Source organism: Gymnoscopelus braueri, assembly GCF_963280865.1.
Source record: "Gymnoscopelus braueri genome assembly, chromosome: 10".
Lineage (NCBI taxonomy): Eukaryota > Metazoa > Chordata > Actinopteri > Myctophiformes > Myctophidae > Gymnoscopelus > Gymnoscopelus braueri.
In genome coordinates, this window is record NC_137611.1 from 10,733,373 (window position 1) to 10,757,526 (window position 24,154).

Consider the following 24,154-nt stretch of genomic DNA (forward strand, 5'->3'; position numbering starts at 1 on the left):
CTGGTGGGTTGCGTTTTTTTGGGGGGCTTGTTTCTAAAGTGTACTCAAGTGGTTCTCAAACATTTTCATGTCAAGGACTGCCAAATTAATATGTATTTGTCCGCGGACCCCCATCTGAAAATATTTTGTGCCAGGGACCCTCGATAGAAGTTGATACAATCTTTCAAAAACATTAAAAATGTTGTTCAAAAATAGTTTTGAAAATTGCAGATGTAGGTTTAAATGTAGCCAAGTCGCTTGTTTCTCTCACAGAATCTGGCAACAATGCAAGCAACATCAACATTTGGACCACGTATGGTCTTCTTAAGGTGAGGTCAGGCCACCTGAGGTGAGGTCAGCATCTATTTGTGGATTTGCAGATTTATAATTGTTTTGGGGAGAACTGCTGATCCGACGACTTCACATCGGGCACCTCGTGTCCGTGGTGACACACACACACACACACACACACGCACACGCACACGCAGAGTTTGTGCACCTGCACAGGTCCAGGATTACTGCCTGTGTTTCCTGTAGCATGCGGTGCAGGCATGTTGGCACAGTGTGTGTGGTGGCATGTTGGCACTGTGTGCGTGTGCGTGTGTGTGTGTGTGTGTGTGTGTGTGTGTGTGTGTGTGTGTGTGTGTGTGTGTGTGCGTGTGCGTGTGTGTGTGTGGTGGCAGCGCTCCATGGAATCACACTGTAGATCTATACAACAACAGACACCGTGCTGCTGGGTGTCCCCTGGGTGGCATCACTGTATCGTCATGTAGCTGCACATGATTTTATCAGCAATTATCCTATCGATTAATCAAATAATTAGTAAGCAGGACAGGTTTTCTGTGCTGTCCACAGCCCACAAATGAGACGCAGAGCGAGTATCTTATGCAAAGGTCATTTTAGGTAGCATGTTATTTAGACAGATGCCAGGTTATTTTGTTTACCTGGCATCTTGTAGTGTCTATAGTTTCAATGTGCATATTTGTATTTCTCTCTTGATGTAACCTACGTGTTTATCTATGTGTTTACCTTGCTTACTGTAACATAAAGAGCATCTGCTAAATGCCTAAATTGTAAATTGTTATAATGAGCATTAATGAGGATAAGGATATGGTTCATATAAATTGACGAAGTGCTCCTTTAACAAATTTTTTTGCTCCAGCTGCTGTCCATGGTGCTGAAATAATCTCAGGACCATGGACAAGCAGTCTGTCCTCACAGTGAGTAGAGTAGCCACAACTAAAAACTAAAGAAAAACTAAGCAATGATGACTAAAACTATGACTAAATATATTGACAATTTCGTCAACAAATAAAAACTAGACAAAAATGTTAGGGAGGTACTGAGTCATTTTATGCTTGGTTGAGTGTGGGTGTCGCGCTGCAGAAATAGCCGATCCGGTTGTGAGCTTGTAGATCTGTTATTTTCGGGCACGCAGCTAAGTGAAAATCAGGCATTACAACGCCATCACAGAAATCTATATTTAACATAAAAATATTTATATATATATATTTATACATAGTTTATAAGTCAACACCTGGGCGGGTGATTGGATAGTACTCTGACCATATGGTCGCTGTCTGAAGACATAAATATATTTAGCCGCGCTGGCGGCAAGGCTCCTGGGACAGCAGTGTTGGTCCGTCCATCTGTCCAACGTTTTTGGTCCCAAACAAGATATCTCAAAAGCATCTGTCTGGATTGCTTGCTATTATCTGGATTTGGCTGTGCACTTTTATACTCGCTGGTGGTGATGCTAGTGATGCACTTTAGATGTGCGTTTTTATTGGTTTGATAATTTGCCAGGGATTGTAGATGGTTTTCAGTGCTTTATATTTTGTAGTTCATGTGACATGCCGAGTGCTATGTCATTTATTTAACAATTTATTTTTATTGTGTGTAGCAGGACCACATTGGAAACACGTGTTTTATTACGGTTTATGTGTAGCCTATAGTATATCCTGGGTTTAAGTTACTGTATATTGTGTTTACTCGTATTTCTTTTACCAAAATCAAGTCAAGTCTCTAAATCGCTTTTGTGGATTGCTGTGACGCTTGCCGAGTGCCTTTATGCATCATGGAAAATGCACCTTTTTGGGGGGGATTTTGGGACAGTGCCCTCATACCTGTCTAGCTACTTCTCCAAAGTGAGTGACACCCACAACACTAGAGGGAGCGACAACAACCTGGTACCATAAACCGTAAAAAAAAATATGGACAGCGTCATGGCATTGGTTTCTACAGTAAATGAAGCCTATTTTGCATTTTCAAATCCGCAATCTTTCTATATCCAGTTGATATCCGGTCCGAAATGGAAACGGAAATTAATGCTATTGGCTGACCCCGCACCGAGGGCGGTCTTCACTCGGTAGAACCAGTAGAAACCCTAGAAACATACCATACTTTATCATTCATTTTAAAATAAATGGGACCATAATTTACTAAAACGCATTTCATGGAGATTGAAAGAAGACTTTAAACTAGCGTCTGGAAGCATATAGTATTTATGGCAATGTTTATTAACTCTCTGAGTGCCAAGAACGAGTTATCAAGAGTATTTTTCTGAATGCCCTGAGTGCCAAGAACGAGTAATCACAAGTTGTTGTTTTTTAAATGTTCAGAACCGAAGATATCGTGATCCGAAGATTTGCTGCTCCATTCACTTCTTGTTTAACTTATTACTGAAAAAGGTTGTATCTCGGCTCCTGAGCACTTTTTTATACTATGTATTTTTGGCCCAGACATGCTATTTTCAAAGGCAGAGAATTAATGTCAACGAGGTCGCGATGACCTAGTTGACATTTGTGAAACCACACAGTGAAACCCTCAGTGATTAGCAATCATCAGGGGATCGATCATAATGGAGATAAATATTCTGTGACTACTTGAAAAAGGTAAGAAAATCGAAAAATCGCCGGCAGTGGGCAAACACGGCCAGAAATAAGTCTGGCACTGAGAGAGTTAAGGTAATAAAATCAAGTGTAAAGTTTGGCCAAAAACCCATCCGCTTGAATACAGCCTAATTGCTTCTGCAACCAGCAGCGGTGAAACAGCTAGACTACAGGCCATTCATATGAACTGTCACACTTCCTATATAGCCTCAATTTACAAGCCGGATATTAGCCCCTTACCTGGTACCCCCAAAACGTACATAGGGAAATTCTCTGCCACCGTAATGTGGAATGCCTTGACCTCAACCTCCATTAAACAATGTGAATCACTGGCTTCTTTCAAAACTGTCCTGAAAAAGCATCCATCAGAGAGCTATACGAGTGGATATTGATATTAAATCCCATTGAAATGAGGGGTCATACACTGCAGTAAACTGTTCGCTAGTACAGTGGTTCTCAAAGTGGGGTCCGGAGCCCCCCAGGGGTCTTAGAGGGTCCCCAGCAAAAGCAGTTAATATAGCATCACCATTTTAACCACTTTATCCATTTATACTCTGGCTATTCAAAACATAGCAGATATACAAGCTCACATTTTTTTTCTAACACAAATCTTTTTTTCTGCGGATCCCTGGCACAAAACATTTTCAGATGGGGGTCCGTGGCGAAATACATATCAATTTGGGGGTCCTTGGCCTTAAGAACCACTGCTCTAGTACTAACCTTAAAGGGATAGTTCACCCCCAAAATGACCCCATGGAGACTTCAATTCATGGATATTTTTTTGTTTTTGTCGCATTCCTGAGCCAATAATTTGATGACCGGCAGCAGTTCCGGTAGGAGACACAAAGAGTCTCCTTTGTGTCTCCTACCGGAACCGCTGCCTACCGGTCCACTGGTCATGAAATTATTGGCTTAGAAATGGTGTTTTTTTTGGGTGAACTATCCCTTTAAGCAAAAAGAAATTGCAGCCCGTCAACACTTCTCAGCAGGTGTAATAGTTGATAAGTCAAACCATGACAGGAATCAATGTATGTATCCATGAGTAAAACTCATCTCAAAGGGAGATTCTGCCACTCTGGAAATAGCCGGTGGGGCGTTGCGGTGTGCAGAGCTTATAGATAGAGCTATTTATGGAACACCACAGTGTCAGAGTATAAATAAGGCACATTTGTTCAGGTTCTGTGCGGGTGAGCGTGCGTGCGTGCATGAGGTTTTAAGTGCAGGTGCAGGTGTGTGTGTGTGTGCAGGTGTGTGTGTGTGTGTGTGTGTGTGTGTGTGTGTGTGTGTGTGTGTGTGTGTGTGTGTGTGTGTGTGTGTGTGTGTGTGTGTGTGTGTGTGTGTGTGTGTGTGTGTGTGTGTGTGTGTGTGTGTGTGTGTGTGTGTGTGTGTGTAGGATTGTGACTCATATCTGCTCAGCACCACACCTGCAGATGTGTGTGTGTAAGAGAGAGAGAGAGATGAATAGAAAAAGAGATGAAGAGAAAGACGGAGACAGAGAGAGAGGGGGACAGAGAGAGAGAGATGAAGAGAAAGAGAGAGAGATGAAGGGAAAGAGAGAGAGAGATGAAGGGAAAGAGAGAGAGATGAAGGGAAAGAGAGAGAGATGAAGGCAAAGAGAGAGAGATGAAGGGAAAGAGACGGGGGGACAGAGAGAGAGAGAGAGAGAGAGAGAGAGAGAGAGAGAGAGAGAGAGAGAGAGAGAGAGAGAGAGAGAGAAAAGAGAGAGAGGAAAAAGGAGCGAGGCTGTAAATGATGAAAGAAATGAATGTCTTGCTGACTCGGGATAAATCTGTCAACGTTCCCCTCTTTTGGCCGTTGCTATGGTGACTGGGTCCACTGAGGACAGCCTTCTGAGAGTATTATGGGATGTATAGCACCCCAGGTGTACTTCCTGTATGTATAGAATGTACTTCCTGTATGTAAACAATGTACTTCCTGTACGTATAGAACGTACTTCCTGTATATATAGAACGTACTTCCTGTATGTATACAATGTACTTCCTGTATGTATACAATGTACTTCCTGTATGTATACGATGTACTTCCTGTATGTATACAATGTATAGAATGTGTGTGTGTTTGAATACATTAGTGGATGGTATGTGTGCACATAAATGCACCAGTGTGCCCAGAGGGTTAGTTTAAAGTCAGAGTTAAACTACTCAGATTGTCCTGCGTGAGAAGGCAGGAGGAAGAGTAGAGAGCATTAAATGTGTATCTGTAAGTTACGTCAAAATGTCAAAAGAAAAGGGATGTAGGCCACTCGGGTGGCGCGGTGGTAAAGTGCCTGCCCACCACCGCAGAGGTTGTGGGTTCAAATGTACCGTGGTGCATCCGACACAATTGGCCCGTGTTCGGGAGAGGTAAGTCGGCTGTAATCCTACGGGCTGCGGTTGGTAAGGAGGAGAACGACAAAGGAATTGTGTGTGTGTATATATATATATATATATATGTTGTAGCTTTCTGAGCTAGGATAGAACCCGGTACGCCAACTCACCAGTCCGGCACGCAACAGGCAATGCTAAGAGAGCTAGCTCCCTCAGAGGAGCGAGTTACGGCCGGGCCACTACTGTGTGGGGTCCCTACACTACTCCTGCGGTTCGAATCCTAGCGCGTACTCCTCACGCATGGCCGATACACCGGCGCCTGAGGCCAGAGGAGAGAGGCGCTCCACTTCTGACACCAAATGTAGTATTTCGCGCACCGAGCTGGAATCGAACTCCCGGTCTCCGGCTCGGCAGACCGGCAGGCAGGCAACCCACTCCGCCGCCAACGGAGCTAGCTTCTTATATTTTCAGTTAATTAGCCCAGCCCTATAGTCACTATAGTACTAAACACAGTGTAGGTAAATCCATCAGAACAACGAGGAGGATCAATGTAGGAGGAATTGGATGTGAGGCAGCATAATAATAATAATAATATTAATAACACTGAACCATCAGTCTCTGGGATGTGTGCTCCCCTCACTAAAACATTAGCTACTGTCAAACAAACACACACACACACACACACACGCACGCACGCACACACGCACACGCACACGCACACGCACACACACACACACACACACACACACACACACACACACACACACACACACAGGGACCACGCTTACCACGCACACAAGCAAGCACACAACTCGTAAACAGGCTTATGAAGGGAAATAACACAGGCTGCCCTGAAACCATTAACTACATAAACCCATTAAGACCGGGAACGCATCTGTGTCATTTTAGGATTTAGTTATAGCCTATAAACATTATTTTATACTTTGGGCTATTCAAAAATAGCAGATATACAAGGCAACGAGTGCCGCGCTATGAACTTGTAGATCTTGCTTGCAATTTTTTTTTGCAAATCTTTGAATATACATCTTTTTGAAACTACATTCTTAACTCAAATCTTTGCTTCCGGTCCTTGGAACAAAAATAATTTCATGTCAAGGACCCCCAAAATTATATGTATTTGGCCGCGGACCCCCATCTCAAAATATGTTGTTCCAGGGACCCCCTCCCCAACGGAGCAAAGATTTGAGTTAAAAATGTTCCCTTTAAAAAATATATATACTCAAAAATGTGCACACATTTTCACGATTTTTCAAAAATAGCAGATCTATAAGCTATGAGCTTGTATATTATCTGCTATTTTTGAATAGCCAAAGTATAAAAATAATGGTTTAAGTGGTTACACACAGATGCGTTCCCCGTCTTAATGGGTTAAACCCTATGGTTGAAGCGTTGAAGTCCCTCTCGGGGCATGACATGTATTAAGGACTGATGTTTTACTGTACTGTTTACATTTCTTGACTAATAAAGTATTCAATCAATCAAATGCACTCCATTGCATGTTCAGGCCGCGACCCCCCAAAATAATCATATTTGAACTGGGGACCCCCCACCCTGACTGGGAATTGTAGGCATTTAGTTTGACTCGGTTCCAAAGGTAAATATTGTGAAAGTAGCCAAACAACAACCTCACAAATGTTCACAATATTTGCCTCTTTCTTACGTAATATTTGACAATGTGGCCAATTTGGTATTAAAAAGTCTTAAAAGTCATTAAATTGTAACTATAAATGTGCAGGAATACCCTGTATACACGTATACTGTATGATGTTGGTTTGTTTACTGTTGAGAGAGGAAACAATGTTGCACTTTAAGCTAATTATCTGGGGACCCCCCCAAAATAATTTGGGGACCCCCTGGTCTGCCAGTTTGGGAACCACTGCAGTAGGCTATAGAGCACTGGTTCCCAACGTGGGGTCTGGGGACCACCCAGGGGACAAAATGGACCATTACGGGTCTGTAACTCAGAGAGTGTACAAATGGAACCAAAGTCCTGTAACACCAAGCATAGTGGAGCATATATCACCCTGCATATATCTTTACACTGGCTCCCTGTGTGTCAAATCATTTATTTCAAAAATACTACTGCTGGTCTATAAAGCAGTGGTTCTCAAACTTTTTCATGTAGGGACCCCCAAAATGATATGTATTTGGCCGCGGACCCCCATCTCAAAATATCTTGTTCCAGGGACCCCCAGAAGCAAAGATTTGAGTTACAAATGTTTGCTTTAATTATATATTCAAAGATTTGCACAAGCTTTCGCGATTTTTCAAAAATAGCAGATCTACAAGCTCATAGCGCGGCACTCGATACCACGCTATGAGCTTGTATATCTGCTATTTTTTGAATAGATACATATAAAAGGTTAAAGTTATTATTACAATTATTGTGATGCTATATTAACACATTTTGCTGGGGAACCCTGGAACCCCCCCCCACCCCCCCCAAGGACCCCTGAGGGTTTAACCATCATTTTGGGTATCCATAGCACAATAAAGTTTGAGAAGTACTGATTTAGAAGGCATTTGTAGAATCGGTCTTAATGGGTTAACTTGTGGGCTGGGTTGAGAGCGTAATGCCTATGTCATCACTTCTTCAGATGACCGCTTTGTATTCACCTGTTTCCTAGGCTTTCCACTTCCTGTGTGTTTTCCACTTCCTGTCGATTTGATCCAATGAAATCCAATGAAACTGGTCAGATGACTAATGATATCCAATGAAATCCGACAGAAAGTGGAAAAAACACAGCCTAGGAAACAGGTGAATAAACTTGGGAATAGAAAGAAAGAGCGAAGGAAGGTCTTTCTAATCTGGTCATCATGTCATAGATATTATACATTATTCTGTGAAAATAGGTCAACATTCGGCCAAAATGGCTGAACATCCCGTGGACACAAGTGAACATTCGACGAACAAAAAAACAGGTGAACAATCGTCGAACAAAGAGCAAAAGACGCTCTGTGAACATTAGGCGAAAATAGCCGATCTACAAGCTCACAACGTGACGGCGCTGTGAGTTTGTAGATCGGCTATTTGAGCTGTTTGGTTAAAATAGCATGGTATAGTGTAGGCTTTAAGTGGTTGAAGGTGTTTTTCCACAGTAAGCACACAGTGACAGAACCCAGTCCATCCTGCACACACACACACACACACACACACACACACACACACACACACACACACACACACACACACACACACACACACACACACACACACACACACACACACACACACACACACACACACACACACACACACACACACACACACACACACACACACACACACACTGTGACTCATAGGGGAGTGCCCCAGCCCACACAGACAATCCCAGACAACTCTAACGCTCAGAATACTAAATAAGGCAGGAGAGCCGGTCCAAGGACAAGAGGAGATGATTTATTCTTTCTTTCTTTCTTTCTTTCTTTCCTTCCTTTCTTCTGTCTTTCTTTCTATTCCCAGGCTCACACAAAGCGGTCATCTGAAGTGATGACATAGGCATTACGCTCTCAACCCAGCCCACAGGTTAACCCATTAAGACCTGAGGCCCATTCTACAAATGCCTTCTAAATCAGTAGTTCTCAAACTTTTTTGTGCCAAGGACCCCCAAAATGATATGTATTTGGCCGTGGACCACCCCCCCCCCCCAAGCCCATCTGAAAATGTTTTGTGCCAGGGCAGGGACCCCCCAGAAGAGAAGATTTGTGTTTGTGTTTGTGTTACACTTTCAAGATTTTTCAAAAATGTTTTAAAAAAAATCAGATGTACAAGCTCACAGCTCGGCATGAACATATGGAAATAGCCAATTCAAGTAAAGGAGAAAAAAAACTATATGATGATTAATGTACTTTCCATGTCTGAATGATGTAGCCTAGCCTACTGTCTGTCTGTCTGTCTGTCTGTCTGTCTGTATCACAATCAGTCAGTCAGTGAGTCAGTCAGTGAGTCAGTCAGTCAGTCAGTCAGTATCACAAGCAGTCAGTCAGTCAGTCAGTCAGTCAGTCAGTCAGTCAGTCAGTCAGTCAGTAAGTATCACAAGCAGCCAGACAGCCAGGCAGCATTTATGAATGAATGGATATCCGCCTCACGTCCCAATGACATCAATGGCCTGCCCGCCGGCGGGCTGGGTGGGTGGGTAGGGGGGGTTGGGGGGGGGAGGAGGGACCAGACCTTGGGGGTGTGTAATTGGGCTCCTTAAAAGCATTACCGGACGCTGCTTATTAGTCATATTTAGGTGGGGAGAGGGGTTTGGATGATGACGCATCTCGTCGCGTAAATGTCAAGCACCCCCCGCTCAGTTGGTGAATCGCGGTGACGCGCACTCACCGTGCACACACACGCAAGCACGCACACACACACACACGCACACTCTCTCTCTCTCCCGTCCATCCCCTAGTATTCCCTCACGACTGTAGCCGTGGTTGCGGCAGGCAGGCGGGCAGGGGGGGCCGAGGCAGGGGGGCTTCCTCCAGTGTCTGCCCACGCATGAATGAGCAACGCATGATGATGACACTGAGCAAACCACCCGCAACACCGTGGCCGAGGAAAGCACCATCTCTCTCTCTCTTTCTCTCTCTAGTACTGTACATATAGACACAGAAACACAGAAACACACACACACACACACACACACACACACACACACACACACACACACACACACACACACACACACACACACACACACACACACACACACACACACACACACACACACACACACACACACATCGTTGCTGTCGGGCAGAAACCTCTTATCTCCCTATTTTAACTTGGGTGTCTTTTTTTTTTGGTAAATGAACGCCCTACTTGCCCTACAGCGTCATACAAAAGCATCAGAAGTTGATCTACAAGCTGGAAACGTGGCGCGAAGCGACGCTTTTTGAGCTTGTAGATCTGCTGCTTTTGCTATTTTTGAATTTGAATCCCGAGAAGTAACAGTTTTGGACATACGTAGGAGGTTTCCACCCGACAGAGACGATATATTTATATAGATCGATATATACACACATATATATATATATATATATATATATATATATCCTACATGGAGATCCCTAGGGCTTTCTGGGCACAGTCAGGAGCTCATAGTAGTAGGCTGTGTGTTCCTCCTTAATTCAGCTATAACGTGACAAGAAGACGTTTTCTTAAGGTCATACAATCAATACAACACTATATACAGTATATAGGACATGATGGTAGCCTGTAAAGCCTCACTAGTTAAATTCTTCCAGTAATAAGTACAAGGGAACCGAGGAGCGTGTCACAACAACCATTGGTGCCAGGTGGAGCAGATTATTATTGGCTATTCAGCATTAAAATGCCAATGCTTATCAGTAATAGGAGGACACACTTTCCTCCCCACTCACACAGATAGATAGATAGATAGATAGATAGATAGATAGATAGATAGATAGATAGATAGATAGATAGATAGATAGATAGATAGATAGATAGATAGATAGATAGATAGATAGATAGATGGATGCATGCTGCATTGACTACAATGAAGAATAAACGCTCTCTTACCTCCCACACATAGCAGGGACATCTCTGCTCTGTAGTATAGCGTGTGCAGCTCTCGCTTCCTCCTCCGTGATTTGTTTGCTTTTGGTCCCGCGTGTAAATACAAAAAAAAAAGAACCCTCCTGAAATATCACTCTAGTGGCGAGGCAACAAACGAGTCCCCAGCATTTTAACGGTTAGCTGTCTGCCCTGTTCTCCTCAGCAGCTGTTGCTGGTACTCCTCCACGGGGCAGGTTGGTATAGTAGGTAGTAGGATGGTGTAACTCGGTCTGCATTGCCTCAGTCAGTCAGTAGCAGCAGCAGCAGCTGTACACCTCCTCCGCTCCTTTCATTGCGCGCACAGCCATCTTGTTTCAGCACCACATCCAAGAGGACAGCTCCGCATGACGTCACGGCTGACGAGAAGCAGGCGAGAGAGAGTGAGGGGGGTGGGGGTGGGGGGTGGCAGTGTGACGTACGTGTGTGTGTGTGTGTGTGTGTGTGTGTGTGTGTGTGTGTGTGTGTGTGTGTGTGTGTGTGTGTGTGTGTGTGTGTGTGTGTGTGTGTGTGTGTGTGCGTGTGTGTGTGTGTGTGTGCGTGTGTGTGTGTGTGTGTGTGTGTGTGTGTGTGTGTGTGTCAATGAGATTTTTTTTCTTTCTTTTTTTGTTTTACTTAAAGGGATATTTCACTTTCAAACATGGTTGGAGTCATTTTATCGGGCTTTCGTGCTCAGGCTTTCGTGTTTCACCCCATTATTACAAAACCTACATTAGGCTACATAGTCTTCGGCTATTTTCAAATGTTCTTAATGTATTTTGAAAACTGCATAATGAATATTTTTTTACATTTGGTACTTTGAGTATATTTGTATGCCAAAACCTTTGTACTTTTACTCATGTGATTTGTTTTATAACAGACTTTTTTTTAATTTTTTTTACTTAACAGTATTGTTAGTTACAATGTTGTATTGATAGTTTTACTTAAAGTAAAATATTTCAGTACTTTTTACACCACTGGTTTTACTGCTGTTTCCATTTATGACTAATAAATGTCTCATTCCAGGACTATGAGTATCTAGTGTCCCAGCAGCATGGTGTCTTACTATCTGCTGGGTTTAGTGTGGAGGAGCATCTTGTCGAGTTCAACACAATGGAACAATGACTCCCCTCCCCCACCACAGGATGGAGCTGTGGAGCTGAATGTCTGAGTGAGTAATGGTGAAACAAATCAATTGCATTTCGATGACAGGTTTTAAATCGGCTTGTGTTGGTGTTAGGGTTTGCTTCAGTTTAGTAAATTAATAATTAATGATGGATTATATCTGATTAAAATAAGACCAAAAGCCTCTTTAGTCCTTCCCCCAAATAAAATACAAATACATGTTGTGGGAATGCACAGTTTTTTGCTTTCTTTTGAAAGTTTTTTATTTTTTGGTGGTATTACTATGCCACATACTCTATATTTCTTGAAAATGTAACAACATTTTAAACAAATGAAATGATCTATCATTTAAAACATTAACAGTGCATTATTATGGATGAACCAGAGACATAGTCATGTGATCAGGACTCTAAAACATGACCTCTGCTCCTCACTGAGCTACAATAATGCACATGAAGCAGAGGATTACAAATGATTGGCAGACAGTCACATATCTGACAGGTCATCATCATGTTTTATTATACAAGTAACAAAACAAATCAAACTGGATAGGTTGTTGTGCACATCCTGTGCAGAAATATGACAAAACACACAAAGAGCTTCAACAGGAAACTGGACCAGCCAGACATAATACTACCAAAAAATATCGAATATTTCAATATACATGATGCACTGATATGCAATATAATATGATATACAATATACTGTATACAGATTATTACCGGGTGTACGTACAATACATCATTGTCCGAGTTGTTTAGGGCTGGTATGGCCATGCCTCAGGTTGAGTGATAATTTACGCATCAAATACCCATACATATATTTTTTTTATCACAAAGGCAATAAGAAAATAACATTTGATTACTGCCTCAGGTAACATAATGGTATTGTTTGGTTGTGAATCTGTATATTAAAGTCTTGTTGGTGTGCCTCGCTCTGAATTTCACCAAATCATCCACTGCTGGATGTTGAAATAGATTTATCTTCCTCACACTGTAAACAGCAGGTGACCACTGAACGTACTATAGTGTTCTTGATCGTCATATATCCATGCATTAGCCCTGAGTTTCACATAGACTACGTCCGCTGCCTCCAGCAGAAGAGAGGCTCCATTAGATGAACTTACAAAATGGGCTTGATGTTCATATGCAGTGAAATGTATTATTTTCCTCACACTGTATACTGTTTGATGGTTATTAATAATAACCATCAATAATAACGTATTATTGTTGACCATCACTTGTATTTGAATGAATGAATGAAGGTCTTTATTACAGACTCATGGTCCATAGAAAAACAAACAATTATTTGGGTCAATGCAACAGGAACTATATTTCTTTACTATAGATTATGTACAGCATATTTACTGGGTTTATAGACAGTTGTGAACTTGTGACATAATAATGAACATCATTATAATCAACATGTTTATTTGTATAACGCTGAGCTTTTCAAAGCTGCAGTTACAAAGTGTTTTCCAGAATACATCAAATGAATGAGGCTGTAAATCAGTTTGTGAGTAAATAAACACTATAAAAACACAATGGGGGTAGCAATATTTTTTTTTTTAAGAAAGCATAATATATGAAATATTGATCAAATTAAACAATGCATAATGTAAGAAAACAATTTCTTATAATAGTGTGCTTTAAGAAGTGATGTAATTTTTTGATGTTCTGGATGTTATGTCTTGATCATTCCTGGCTGTTATTCCATGTTTGACATCGTTAGCCTCACAGCATAATTGCCTAAGTAATCTTTTGGCCAAATTAACATTTCTGCTTAAATCTACTCTCCTAACACTGCTGCTTCATTGTGTGGAACTGTCAGTGAGTTCAAGTTCCTCGGAGTACACATCGAGGAGGAGGTCAAATGGGAATTGTTTGAACCAGGCATACCAGGCTGTGTTACAGGCTGGTATGGAAACTGTACTGCCCGAGAAAATCATCAAGGACAAGCACCACCCAAGTCACAAACTGTTCAACCCCCTACTACAACGACCGTGGCCGGGCAAGGGGGCCTACCGCAGTATCAAGAGCAGCACTACCAGGTTCTGGAACAGTTTTCACCCGGCTGCCTGATGACAGGTGGTGTCGTCAGGCTGGTCTCAGACTTTTGCTCTTCCTCATGGACCTACTTGCGGATTATACCAGTGTCAGTCTACCTTATGTGGATTATGCGGTCGACACGCACTGACATTTTGCACCTTAATCCCATGTACAACGCACTGACTTTGTCTTTTTTGTGTATTTTTGTAGCACCCTGGTCCCTCACTAACGTCCATAAGTATATCATGTACAGTATACATCTGCTGCTATGCTCACGCACCCTTTCTTTTTTTCTATGGAAAATAAAATAACGATATGATGGGAACTATGCACAAAAACGAATTTCACCCACCTTTTTACTTATGTAAACCTGCGATGTGACAATAAAGCTGATTATGGTTATGATTGCATGCCTATGTCCTCAGCCTATCAGAATGCTTGTTATATTCAAACAATTACTTGGCAATTATGAGGCTAACTTTTTGACTTAGGCAGAAACGATTTAGAATGTAACAAGCATTCTGATAACATACTGTAGGCAATAAAATGCAGGATGAATCAACAAGTCAAGACTGATCTGCTCTGAGTGCTGGTTTCTCTTGATAAACATGACTTCAAAATATGAGTTAGGCAATTATGCTATGAGGCTAACGACATGGCACTTTGGCTTGCACTGACTGGTCAGTTGCTGTATACTGTAACCCCTAGGGCTGATATGGCAGCTGACCAATCAGCACAAACTCCTGGCTGGATAAATCGCAAACTTAAGTTAGGTTGATGATGATAGAATACAATACAATATTAACAGTCATGGATGCTGTGAAATTTATTTCTCTTCCTCACACTGTAAACAGCAGGTGACCACTGAATGTACTAAGGTGATGTTGATCGTCGTGTATCCATGAATTATGCCATAGTTTCACATAAACTACATCCCCTGCCTCCAGCAGAAGTGATGCTCCATTAGATGGGTTAACCGTAGCAGTAGGCTGATGTCCATAGGCAAGAACTACATGCTGGCCATTTTTAAACAATGCAGCTCCAACGCCAGGACCTCCTCCGTGACCATAGAGGAATAAACTGAACAGGTAGACACCTTTCACTGGTGCGATGAAGAAACCTGTGTTTGGAAAACACATTAATTTAGTTTGACAGAAAGTGAAACTTTCTGTCAAACTACTTGTAATACAACCATGAACTAATGCAATTCACAAGAACTGACGAACATGATCATGATCTTTTATGCATTATTGCACTTTTATGCATTATTTATGATTCATCATACCCGTGTTTGGATTATATCCATTACCAACATTAGTGAAGACATGTCTGTAGATCAGGATAGTGTGAACATTGTAAGGTCCTGTATCTCCATCTCCAGATGCCAAAATTGACGCTGAGAAAGCCACTTGTTTGACTGTAAAACACATGTGACATGAAATAATAGGATAAATAAACATTTATGTAGTACAGTACGGGTCTATAAATACACACATATACAGTTTTCTGCCTTACCTTCATTCTGCATCTGTAGAAACTGTACCTCCAGCTCTGTAGCATTCGATCTGGCTTCAATGGTTTCAAGAGAACCTGAGAATACATTAAAATAGTCATGTTTGAAAATTCTTCCGTAAAATAATTCAGCAACGGTATGTAGTTACACACGTACAATGTTGCCAATAGAAATACCTTTAATCAGACAGTCACTGTCCGTGAGTCTGTCCAATGCTGCTCGTAGCTCCTGCTGGGTCTGTTGTAGATCAACTTGCAGCGCTGTCATCGGAACAGTAATGTTTGCAAACATGTTTGTAAAATATTTCAGCGCAAGTATGTATGTACACGTACAATGCAGTCAATTGAAATACCTTTAATTAGACTTTCACTGTCACTTAGTCTGTCCATGGTTCCTTGAAGCTGGATTTGCTGCTCTGTAATCATTTAGCAGTCATGTTTTAAAACACTTTTGTAAAAAACTATTTTTCAGCTAAAGTCTTTATTACACATGTATCAATATAAGTACCTTTAATCAGAGTTTCGCTGTCCTTGAGTCTGTCCATGGTTGCTTGCAGCTGGATCCTCTGCTCTGTCATCAGAGCAGTCATGTCTCTCAGCACAGCATGGATGTCAGGCTGGCAGGTTTGTTGGGTGAAGGTAGAGTCTGCTGCTTTGTCTCCCTGTGGGTCAGTGTGAACACCACTGATCCTTCCTGCTCTATTAACAAGCTGCTGTGGAATCTCATTCAAGCTAACCTCATCTACAGTGTCTCCCCTTGCCTCTGCACATGACAGGTAGCCTAGTAACAACAAGCCCACAAATGACACCATTGTGGCTCCGTATCTGGATGCAGTCATTCTAAAGCTCTTCACTCTTGTGTTTGGAGCTACTGTCTCCGTTGACCTGTTTAAATACATCCCCGCCCAGGGGCGTGCTGGGACCAAAATTCAGCTCTGGGATTTTCCGAACCGGCCCACCGTTTTGGCAACGGGGGGCGGGGGGTTTGGTTTTGTCAACGGGGGGGGGGGGGGGGGCGCGCGTTTTAACCCAGCAACCCTATGTAAATTACGCCACTGCTGAAAAACGTCCCAGCCCAACAGTAACGTAACTAATAATTGGGCCGCACGACCCGGAAATTACCGTAATAATCCTAAAATGGGAGAGAAAAAAATGTTTTATAAAAAAAAAAAAAAAAACTTTGTGACCTAGTCACAAGGTTTTCCGTGTCAACAAGCAGTGTCTTCATTCTGTACGTTGAGCTCATGAAAGTACTTAGGTGTTCAGAGGTGAAACTCGCACAGTTCTGCACCATCTAGTTCTCCTGAGTAAAATTATCATGGCATCAGTATAGGCTTGGAGTTTCTGAAAACTTGCTTTTTTGTAACTTGACCACAAGTGGGCAGTGTAGAGTGGTGTACAGTAAGCTCTTAATAGATATCTAAATATTTGACCATCTATATCACTCCGTACTCACTCATTTGTTCATTACCATGTCAGGGTTTTTACTAATGGGTCCCACAGGAGCTGAATTGTTTCAAAACGGCCACATCATTCATTTATAACACTGCTTTCAATTATTTCACAAACACCATAGTTTTCATACTAAACTGTCCCTCAGTGTTCTTGTGTTGATTTGGGTAAATGTGACAGGAAATATATTTCTTTAATAGAATATGTACAGAATATTTACTGGGTTTATAGACAGTCGTGAAATAATAATAATAAACACCATTATCATTTAAACAAGTTTATTTGTATACCGTGGTGGTTTTCAAAGCGTTTTCCAGAATACATCAAATTATTGAGACTGTAAATCAATTTAGGAATAAATAAACACTTTATAAAACACAACAGAAACAGTGAGAAAAAAAGTAACAATACAATTGGCAAATTGAAAGAAATATTGAACAATTAAAAAGTATTTATCGTTTAAGAGAACTCTGTCCTATAATAGAGTGCTATAAGAAGTGATGCACATTTAGTATGTTCTGGATTTTATGTCTTGATCATTCCAGGCTAGTTGACATGCATGGAAGTCCTTACGCAACCACATCACTTACTCACTCACTCACTCACTCACTCACTCACTCACTCACTCAAATAGTGACAGTTTATGGTGGCACTTTGGCTTGCACTGACTGGTCACCATAAGCCCCTGGCTTTGATGACCAACTCAATTCAGTTGGGTGGATGATGATAGAATACAGCATTAACAGGATGTTTAACATTAAATGGATGTTCCTGTGAAACAGATTTCTCTTCCTCACACCGTAAACAGCAGGTGGCCACTGAATGTACTAACGTGATTTTGATCGTCATATATCCTTGCATTAGCCCAGAGTTTCAAATAAACTACATCCCCTGACTCTAGCAGCAGTGAGGCTCCATTAGATGCACTTGCATAATGTGTAGGTTGAACGTCATAGGCAATAACTTCATGCTGGCCATTTTTGAACAATGCAGCTGAAATGGGACTACTTCCTCCGTGACCATAGACGAAGAAACTGAACTGGTAGACACCTTTTACTGGTGCAGAGAAGAAACCTGTGTTGGGAAAATACATTGATTTAGTTTGACTTTTCACTGTATGTCTTATAATACCATGAGTGAAAAATATAATATGTAACCATTTACAGTTTGCACGATCTTTTATGCATTGTTTATGATTAATCATACCGGTGTTTGGATTATATCCATTACCAACATTGGTGATGACATGTCTGTAGGTCAGGATAGTCTGAACATTGTAAGGTCCTGTGTGCCCACTTCCAGATGCCAAAAGTGAGGCTGAGAAAGCCACTTGTTTGACTGTAAAACACACAACATGTAATGGAATAATAATTATTCATGCAGATTAGTATGTACAGTTTGAACATACTCATTTAATTCATGAACAGATCAACAGCTACCCCGACGAACGAAAACTGCTCTTTGAATTCCAATCCGGCTTCAGAACATCCCACTCCACTGACACATGCCTACTACTGCATTTGACGGACCACATCAAACATGAAGTAGACTCGGGAAAATGTTGCGGCATGGTCATGCTGGACCTCCAAATGGAATTTGACACTGTCAATCGTTCAATTCTACTGAATAAGCTGAAGGCGATCGGTTTTGATAACACATCTGCAAACAAGATGAAATTCTACCTTGAGGGAAGAGAACAAGTGGTTGACATCAATGGAACCATGTCCTCGTCCCTCCCAGTGAACTGCAGGGTTCCCCAAGGAAGCATAATAGGGCCGTTACTGTTCCTTCTATACATGAAGGACATGAAAGCAGCCTGTAACTGCAAATTGTTCTTGTTCGCTAATGACTCAGCGCTCCTGGTCTCGGGTGAGGACAAAATGCAAGTTGAGGAAGCTCTCAGTTTTTAACTCAGTAAAATCCGTACTTGGCTTTCCAATAACAAACTGTCATTACACCTTGGCAAAACAGAATCCATTCTTTTTGGGTCCTAACATTCCCTCAGTAATGTAATTGCAAATTATTTCAAGGTCAGAGTTGACGTAATCTCAAGCAAAGAAGAGGTTACCTATTTGGGCTGTATGCTTGACAACTAACTGACAGGTGAAAAAATCAAAAAAAAATCAAAAGTGATAAAAAAAAAAAGTCAATCGAAAAACAAGATTTTTGGGCAGAATGTCCTTTTTTGTCAACAAAAGTGCTCTCAAGACCCTTGCCATAGCCCTCATTCAATGCCACTTTGACTATGCTTGCACCTCTCGGTATTGTCACTTAAAACCTGCTTCAGACCTCCCAAAACAAACCCATCTATAGAGCAATGCCCTGACACCATCCCTTAAAGAAATAGGGCTGAAAATCCATCTTTAAGGAGACCACAAGGGAAGGTAACCTCACTTTTCCTTTAGAAAGGAGTGGCATTCACTGCTGACATTTTTTCTTTTTTCCCCATTTCTACTTTGTACTTATAGTGATAAGCATTTTGGTGTTATTGTTATGCTATGTTGATGAATTGAATGGACCACAATGGAAATAAGTCCCCAAGACTTTTTTGTGTTATCCTTTTAGCCCAATGTCTGACTTTACCTTGTGCTGTTTACATTTCTGTCTAATAAAGTATTCAATCAATAAATCAAAACATAGAAGTGTATATTTTTCTTCCTTACCTTCATTCTGCTTCTGTAGAAACTGCACCTCATGGTCTGTGTTATTCGATCTGGCTTCAATGGTTTCAAGAGAAGCTTGGAAAAAATAATATAACATCATGAACAGTCACGTTTGAAAATACTTAACCAAAACTGTTACATAATATATAGTCAATAGAATTACCTTTCATCAGACTTCCACTGTCCCTCACTGCTCTTAGCTCCTGCTGGGTTGCTTGTTGCTCTCGCTGGGTCTGTTGCAAATCAACTTGCAGCACTGTCATCAGAGCAGTAAAATATTTTAGCAAAAGTACTTAGTTGCACACACCGTACAATGTACAATGTAATCAATAGAAATACCTTTAATCAGACTTTCGCTGTCCTTGAGTCTGTCCGTGGTTGCTTGCAGTTGGATCCTCTGCTCTGTCATCAGAGCAGTCATCTCTCTCAGCACAGCATGGATGTCAGGCTGGCAGGTTTGTTGGGTGAAGGTAGAGTCTGCTGCTTTGTCTCCCTGTGGGGCAGTGTGAACACCACTGATCCTTCCTGCTCTATTAACAAGCTGCTGTGGAATCTCATTCAAGCTAACCTCATCTACAATGTCTCCCCTTGCCTCTGCACATGACAGGCAGCCTAGTAACAACAAGCCCACAAATGACACCATTGCGGCTCCGTATCTGGATGCAGTCATTCTAAAGCTCTTCACTCTTGTGTTTGGAGCTACTGTCTCTGTTGACCTGTTTAAATACATCCCCGCGATTTTTTTTTTGCGGTTCTGGGCGGATTGGGTTCGTTTTTTTTCTTTCTTTTTTTTTTCCGGCGGGTAGGGGCCCTGTGTGGGGCGGGGCCCCACGCAGCCTGCGTAGTGTGCGTGTAGGGAGAAGCGGCCCTGTGATAATTACACTTAATTATTTGTAAAGCTGTGTCACTTCAAGTAAGTCCAACAGAATGTGACATTTGTTGTTGAAAAGTTCAAAACCTTTATTTGAATGTGAAGATTAAGTTTTGAACAACAACTAACCTTGTCCCCAACCTAGTCTTCAAGCTTGTCATAATGTTTTCTGTTTCACCAGTGTCTTCATTCTGTACCTTTAACTCATGAAAGTTCAGGTGACAGAACTACACACATTTTATTTGAGAACAAGAGTCTAAAAGCTCCACTAGCAGACCCCATTCCATGCAACTACCCAGGAGTAGTTTTTTGAGATATGTTATTTCTGGCCAAACTTAATACGTTTCCTGATAATCCGCTCATTCTATTTTTAGAAAAGCTATCTTGTGTGAGAGTGAAAAGGTTGGTTTTAGGGTAGGTCATGGGGTCAATCATAATAGGGTTCATCCCCCTTGAAGCATGAAGGTATAAAACAAATTCCATGTCAATCCATCCAGTTGATTCAGAGATATCTTATTTGTGGACCAAAGTGTTGCCTGCAGTGAACTGTAGAGATTACAGTTCAGAGTTTACAGCAGAAATTCTCGTTCATGATGATCTTCAAATTGTAATTGTGTGTCAATCATCCGAAAAGCTATGTAACATTTCTCTAAGACCTGTCCTAGATAGTCACCTGAGGATTCCGGAGAAAAAGTCTCGATTCCGTGGACAACAATCCTGATTCCGCGGCTTGAAAGTTAATATTCCGCAAACATTAAAAAACTACCTAAAATTACCAGTTATCAATCACAAATAGATTTTGTTTTAATAATCGAGTAAAAATCCTTAATGGAATTGTTGGGGGGAACTAAGTTCTATAGTGACTAGTTCAAAGGGTGTGGAGAGCTGGTAGCAGAATGTCCAGGGCTCCGCTGATCAGGGCGGTATCCTCGAATGGGGGTCTTCGCAAGGAGTTGGGTTATCCTCTGCGAGGGGGCCCTAGTAACCTATGTCGGTATTGAGTCTTATTATTATCGGTAATTGGGTTGTAAGGCCAATTACCTGTTCCAATATTATTCTTACTAACTGGAATATCTCTAGACTAGAATATCCGTCATCGGCTCAGCCTTATATAGTGGCGGTTTGTACTCGCCATATAAGGACGGCCCTAGGGCATAACCGTTTCATTCGTCATCCATATAATTCTATTCAGGAGGTGCCCGTATAGGGACATCTCCGTAACATCGCCGTCTCCAAATTTAGTATGTAAATTTGCTCCTATTAGATCTGATTTCTATCAGATTCTTCCTCTATATCTGGGGGTAGTTGGGCATTAAGATAGGCTTGACCATCGTGTATAGGGTTTCTCCTTTACTCGTACCATGGCACTTCTCACTCGGTTATCCCTTCCTAGTATTATGTCCTTCCCGGTCCCTAGGGGTTAGGGGGGCTGTTGGTCTAAGGGAGATTAGGACTTTAGGCACGACGCTGATGTTTTCCTTCTCCATTTGCCATTTGTTTCGCGTTTGGAGGGTCGGTAGGTAGTTCTTCATAGAGCTCCTCCAGAATCGGTCAGCGATGATCTGGGAGTACTTCCATCTCTTACGTCTGAGTAACTCGGATTTTGCGTAGGTATCTGCATCCATGACAGTTTCTGTCCTTGCCGCCTCGTGCTGTTACCTGGGGTGTTCATACGTACGAGTCGCCTCGTGTTCTAACTGTAAGGGTTAACTGTACTTGTAAGTTGTAGGCTTACGAATATCAAGCGACGTGGTGGTAGCACCAGTGTAATTGTCACTGTTGGGGGAGCTGGTCTGAAGATAATTCGGAGTGGACCCACCCGAACTGAACTGGTGTAGCAGGCAGTGACTCTAAGGGTAACATAGGTAATAAGGGTAACAAGACCAAGGATAGTGGTTCCTATGACCAGGGTCTTTATTATTGGGTAGTTGTAGCTAGAATGCAACCTGGTTGCGGTGATTTGTGCGGTATTCTTGGAGTGGTATTCCTGGGTACCCTGGGAGATCATTTCCCCAAGATTCCCAAGAAGGGAGCAGGGCTTCTTGTAGTCGCGGATCGTCCCATCCCTTTCGGTTATTCCGGAGGCGCTGTACTGTGAGCTGTATTATGAGCTCGGCATAGGGAATGCCTAAAGGGCATTGCTGTGGGGTCAAGTGTTGATACGAGCCGCTTGACAAGGTCCTTCGTGGACCTCGCAAGGTCCATTCCTGCTCTGTTGACACAGATCGTGGTGGAGGGGGTGAGCTATTATCTAGCTTGTTCGATATGTTTGTAGGCTCTTCTGGAGACCTACCGGTCACTGCCGCATGTGGGTTAAATTCAGTCTGAAATGTCTTTGAGGTAACTGAACTAGGCGAGGTTATAGTCTGCGTGTAGTCGCTGGTCCCCTCGATCTGACCGCATGGGTTAGTTTCTGGGGGTAGTGTCTCGCCAGCAGTTGTCCTTTCACAGTCTCCTATGGGCAGTGACTCATCATGTTTAGCTTCTGGCAGGGGATCGTCATGGGTTGTCCCTGTTCCAATATTCGTTGGCGTTGGTGGTTGCTGGTATTGGTCCAATGCGTCACTGTCGTGGGTGTGTTGGGCTCCAGAATCGGCTTGTTGAGTTAGTGTTTCAGATGGAGGGCGGTTCTCCTGGTGATGACACTGTTCTATTATATAACAGTCACCGTTATCCGCTTTACTGTCGGCCGCCTCGTGTAGAACCTGGGACTCACCTGGATGAGCGACGTCTTGGCTTTGTATCTCCAAGTCTGGCATGACCGGGTTGTCTATGGACAGACCGTCATCCTGCTCGTTCACGGTTACATCAGCACCCTCTGCAGGCTCGGCTGACACCTGGGTGATAGCCATCACAAGTGGAGGTGACTGGGTGGCGTTGGTTGGATCAGGCTGTACTGGGCCCTGTATGGTGGGGTCCGGATGAAACGTATTGTCATCGTTGGTAATGAGTACCTCTTGCAAGGATGTGGACATTGGCATGTCAAGGTTCTGATCATCTTGTCCAAAGGAGTTGTAAAGTCCCATAGTAGGTGGCTCAATCTGTTGTCCTAGATTCGGTACGCTGGTGAGTGTGGGGGATGGGTTCAGTTCATCTGTCGTCGCGCTATGTAGTGCATCTGGAGGGCTTTCTGTTGACTCGTAAGCCGCCCCGTGCATCGGCTGGGGTATCCGAGTCACAGCAGTCTTGGTCTTTGCATCTTGTAGATTATCATCTACTTGGTGCAGCGCTTGACTGATAGGGTCTGTTGGGCAGTCGGTGAAGTATAGTTTTCCTGTGTCTTCGTTAGACTCAATTATGTTTGGCCTTGGTACAGGTGTCTCGTGATGGCTTGGAACTGGAACGGTGTTGATATCGTGAAGGTTATCAAGATGTTGTCCTTGACATATTTGACACTTAGTTCTCAGTGTACAGTTTGGCCCTTGGTGTACACGGGTGCATTTGCAACATCTACCTGTAGGTGATAACCATCCCTTCTTCTCCTCCACCGTGAGGGACTCAAGTTTACGGCAGTGGTTTATGGAGTGTGCTAAGGAACAGAAGTGGCATTCTTCCTTACGCTCTTCCACTGATGACTTGGTTCCGAACCTTCTGGTGTTAGAGTTTGTTTGAGTGTTATGTAGTATCTGACTCGTCCTTGGCTTATAGTTGGACCATTCGACCTGCGGGGGTTGCCTGCTCCTAGAGTCGTATGATCTGCTATTACCATATCTATTCCTGGTG

At 42.5% G+C, this 24,154-nt stretch overlaps 2 protein-coding genes across 2 annotated transcripts in view; both read right to left on the bottom strand.

Annotated features, from left to right (window-relative positions):
- Window positions 1–10,770, bottom strand: part of LOC308093353 (protein unc-13 homolog A-like) — a gene marked incomplete at both ends in the record, with an annotated part of 78,909 nt that extends 68,139 nt beyond the window's left edge. The window contains one exon of the mRNA XM_080439688.1: window positions 10,749–10,770. Within this exon, the coding sequence (XP_080295814.1) occupies window positions 10,749–10,770 (22 nt within the window). The remainder of the gene's footprint in view (window positions 1–10,748) is intronic.
- sirt6 (sirtuin 6) overlaps window positions 1–24,154 on the bottom strand; it is a 372,587-nt gene that overhangs the window by 174,816 nt on the left and 173,617 nt on the right. The window lies entirely within an intron of this gene.